Here is a 4,750-nt window from a genome sequence, read left to right as displayed (position 1 = left end):
CAACCGAACAAATTTTAAGGATTGAAATTTCGAGAGACCGATACTCGGGAAAGCTATCCCTATCACAACAGAGATACACCAAAAGGATTCTCGAGTGGTTTGAAATGCAAGATTCTAAACTAGTTAGTACTTCCTTAGTTGCTCACTTCAGACTTTCGACTTCAGATTCACCACAAACCAAAGAAGAAGAAAGGTACATGTCCTCGATTCGCTATTCTAGTGTAGTCGGAAACCTAATGTATGCAATGGTTTGTACTCGTCCTGATATTTCACATGTTTTAAGTGTAGTAAGTAGATATATGGCCAAACCCGACAAATTACACTGACAAGTTGTTAAATGGATTCTAAGATATTTAAGAGGGACTTTCAATACTTGTTTGGAATTCAAAAGATGTTAAGAACGCCTAGTCGGCTATGAAGATTCAGATTATGTCGGAGGCTTAGACAAAAGAAGATCTCTCACAGGTTATCTGTTCACCATCAAAAATTGCACTATTAGTTCGAAAGCCACCTTTCAAGCCATTGTGGCTCTATCAACTACCGAAGCTGAGTACATGGCAATCATAGAAGCTGTAAAAAAAGCCATTTGGTTGAGAGGTCTATTCGGGAAATTGGTTGATAAAACAAACAAAACTATTATATATTGCTATAGTTAAAGTGTCATACATCTCACGAAAGATCAGATGCATCACGAAAGAACAAAGCATATAGATATTTGGTACCACTTTGTTTGAAAAGTGATCGCTTAAGGAGATGTTCAGATTCACAAAATTGGCACAGAAAACAATCCAACAGACATGATGAGAAAGAGTCTTCCAATTTCCAAATTCGAGCATTGTTTAGACTTGGTAAGCATTCGATAGTGATCAAATTAAGCCCCTGACGGGGCTCGACAAAGAAGACGTTTTGAAAATACGAGTCAAGGTGGAAATTTGTGGAGTTTTCCTTGCATTTCAGACGAAACAGGGTTGATGTCGGGACAAGGAAGAGCCGTCATCTTGACGACACGATATCGACGTCACAACGAGAAGATTCGCCATGTCCCAATGACGCAATGAAGGAAGTCCCGACGAGGCAACATGCTACATCACAACGAGACGACATGTTTCCTACTTAACTGGGATTCTTTTCCTAGTTAATATTTGTTATATTTTCGCAATCAAACTCTGATTATTTTAGGGATGTTTTAGTAATATTTGTACACAAAATTTAGCCTAGAAATGGGTCTCTTAGCAACCCTAGATAGTTAAGAATAACAACAACAAAATTAAGAGAGAGTTTGTGGGAATTTCAAGAAATCTTTGAATTTCGGGTTCAAGGTTATTTGTTTCTCAATCTTGTACTCCCTTTTTTGGTTTTCTCCGTTTTTAGTGAAATTTTCTTTGCTCATGATTTTTTTATCCTCTTCGGAGGATTTTCCCCCATAAATATTTGTGTTCAATTTTCTCAGTTTTCATTCATGTTCGTTGCATATTTCGAGTTCGACCCAACACCTATAAATATTTAAAAAATTATGATCTATTTTTGTCATTGATTTAGAGATAAATAGAGAAAAACTCTAGTTTAGAGAAATAAAATCTGATAATATGTATTAATTGTTTACTAACAAATATATATGATAAATTAAGGCCAAGAGTTTTATTCAGTTGGAAAATTATAGAGAAATATTTACAATTGGACTAGAAGTATGGCCGCAATTTGAAGAGCCATACAAATAAACTTGAAACACAAACAACACAACTTGGACGCAAATTCATTCCCATACAAGTTTTTATTCTGGTCAAACACTCGCATTAATAATTTAAGATGCCATAAAAATAAACAATAATTTTCAATTAAAAAAAAGTGAGTTTTCAGTTTTCAATTAGTTCACCAAAGCACAGTGCTTCCTGATTTCACCTTGATTGCCAGTGAGGACTCCAACCTGACCCATCTTCACCATAGACTCGGCAAAATCTTTGGCAAAGGTAGATCCATGGGTGGAAGCTTGAAGTATGACATAAGCTTTGGTCTCTGGATCATCGAGAAGGGCTGAATCAGATTGGAAAAGCCCTCTTCTTTTAGCTACCAGAGTGTAGTAAGCGTCGTCGAAGGTTTTAAAGCTTCCAGGGTCCATCTCCACCAGTGTTGTGGTATCCCTAGGCTTGCATTTTTGCTTCAGTTTAACTATGTAGTTTGGATCCATTGATGGGTCTGTGTCACCTTTGCCAGTGAAGTTGTAGAGACGGTTGGTGAATCCAAGGCAATGAGATGTTCCAATGGTGTGTCCTCCTGTATAATCATGGACCAATGTCTCCACCATTAATGGCTCATTATTGATGAAAAATAGTGACTAACTTTTTAGGTCAAATTATGGTTTTTGTCTATGTACTTTATTCAACTTTGGAGGACCAAATTATATCAAATTTAAGTATATGAATGTAGGGACTAAAACCATAATTTGACATGACGTTTTTGGAAATGAAAAATATGAGACTACCTGATAGAACCGCTAGATCTTTGGTGTTTAGACCTTTAGCAGCAAACATTTGTTTTAGTTGTGTAATGTTGGCAAAAGGAGCGGGCAACTCTGCAAAGACCTCATTCAAGATGGAAACTCTTCCATCTCTTCGTCCAAGTGGAACTTTCCAATAGGGTCCATGGATCTTAAAAACAGGAATTTTAACTATTATTTTTTGTTTTTCATACAATTTAGAGAGATAGGAGAAACAGTGAGAAGTATATAGTATATGTACCATTGAAACTGAATCTCGAGCTACTAAGGCAAGGATATCAGCGCAGGAAACCACACCAGGGCATGCTTCTTCCACTGCAGACTTGACAGCGTCGATCACGTGATATCCTCGTAAACTTTGGTTGGGGTTTGCATCTTTCTCAGATATGTTAGTCTTTGTGGAATTTAGAAGCACTGAACCATCACACCCCTGAAAATTATCATCATCTTATTAAATGGTTGAAAAAAGTGCTTTCATTTGATTATAATATACCATGCTTCAAGTCATCAATCATATGAAAATGTTAGATTTGATGGAATCTCCTTTCATTGGATATTATATATAAGAAAAGTAGAAGCTTTTTAACAACGCTTACCCTTACGAAGCAATCATGGAAATGCATCCTGAGCAAAGGAGCGGCAAGAGTTGGTGCTCGAGAAATGAATCGATAAGTTGTTTTACTGATAATCGACTCTGCATTAGGGCAGGTCTTGTGATAATACCCGAGTTTCAACCCCATTGCATTGCTATGGTTTGAGACCATAAGAACAAGAATCAGCTGAGAAAAGAGAAACGAGAGAAGCTTTTGGCGGATACCCATTTTGTCTCAAGGATATTACTAACTTGATTTTGCTGAGCAAATGCAAAACAATGCGTTATATTTATATGTAAGCTTTAAGATCCATTCCTTCTGAACGTGTTAGGTTGCTACACTGTCACTAGTATTAGATTATTATTGATTTAATAAGGTCAATGATTTGATAAGGTCAATCAACCAAAGAGCTGACTTCCAAATATATCACATATTGGAATATCTAAAAGCTCTTCCCAACTTGTACATCAATTTTTTTTTTGTTCATTTTGGTTTTTTTTGGGGAGGGGGGAGGTTACAAGAAATTTAATTGAGCTTTTGCATTAAATTTTCACATCCATTTTAGCTTTTACCCGTTAACTAAAAAAATCAATCAACCCCCTCAATTAATATTTCTATCATTGAGACCAATAAAATTAATTGACGAACTAATATGACGATGAGACATGATAACTTTGTTTTATAGAAAAAATATTAAACACAAAAAGTTTTAAAAATATTAAAACTAATATAACCTTGTCAAGAATATAAAAATTATAAATATGATTAAATTTTAAAAAACTTATAAATAATATAAAAAATTTTAAAATCTAATAAATTATAATATTATAAAACTAAAAAAATTAGAAATTATAAAAAAATCATTTAAATACCTAAAATCATAATGAACCCATGGCATTAGACTAACCGTTGAAAAATGGGAATAGTTCTCAGTTAGGGTCATTTTCATATTAAATAAAATATTCTCGATCTTCCACAAACAAAACCATAATTGTAGGACCCTTTCTTTTTTGTTGATAATGTTCTTTTTTTGAAATTTTTATCTCCAGATTTTGAAGTATAATACAATAATGTGGACCTTAAAAAGTTGAAAATTGCTTGCTAAGTGTTGTATGATGTAAGGCATTTTTGGTATGGTTAGATACTATAAAACAAAAATTTTATTATCCAACGATTGCAAATATTAACATATGTCAGTATGAAATTTTCTCACGATTACTCTTTTTTATTCAACAGTTGGTCTAATGTCATGTGCTCATTTTAATTTTAGGGTTTTAATATCCAAAATGAAGAACCAATGAATTTTTGTAACTTTAATATTTTATATTTTTAAATAATTTATTAGAACTTGTTTTGAATTTTTTACAAGTTTTTAGGAAACCTTATAAGTTTTTATAATTTATTATACTTTTTTTGAGAAATTTCTTACACTTATAGTATTTATAAGTTTTTATGATTTTTTTAAAGTTTATAAAAGGTTTTAAATATTTTATATATGTTTTATTTTTATTATTTTATAATTATTTAGAATTTTTTATAAGCATTTTTAATATTTTTAAAATTTATAAGTTTTTATAATTTTTAATAATTTTATAATTTTTTTATATTTTTTACTTTTAATAATTTTTAAAATTATTTTGTAATTCTGAACGAATTTTTATAA

At 32.3% G+C, this 4,750-nt stretch overlaps 1 protein-coding gene across 1 annotated transcript; it reads right to left on the bottom strand.

Moving 5' to 3' along the window:
- Positions 1-1,616: 1,616 nt before the first annotated feature.
- On the bottom strand, positions 1,617-3,343 carry LOC121214674 (peroxidase 27). Its single transcript, XM_041088624.1, has 4 exons — positions 3,091-3,343; positions 2,736-2,924; positions 2,480-2,645; positions 1,617-2,271 (listed from the first exon to the last, which is right to left on the bottom strand). Exons 1-4 carry the CDS (start codon positions 3,313-3,315, stop codon positions 1,865-1,867), a joined length of 987 nt encoding a protein of 328 aa, XP_040944558.1. The 5' UTR covers positions 3,316-3,343; the 3' UTR covers positions 1,617-1,864.
- Between the last annotated feature and the right edge of the window lie 1,407 nt (positions 3,344-4,750).

The sequence above is a fragment of the Gossypium hirsutum genome, chromosome D02 (assembly GCF_007990345.1).
Source record: "Gossypium hirsutum isolate 1008001.06 chromosome D02, Gossypium_hirsutum_v2.1, whole genome shotgun sequence".
Lineage (NCBI taxonomy): Eukaryota > Viridiplantae > Streptophyta > Magnoliopsida > Malvales > Malvaceae > Gossypium > Gossypium hirsutum.
The sequence above is the reverse complement of the archived record's forward strand: the minus strand, read 5'-3'. Positions and strand labels throughout refer to the sequence as shown.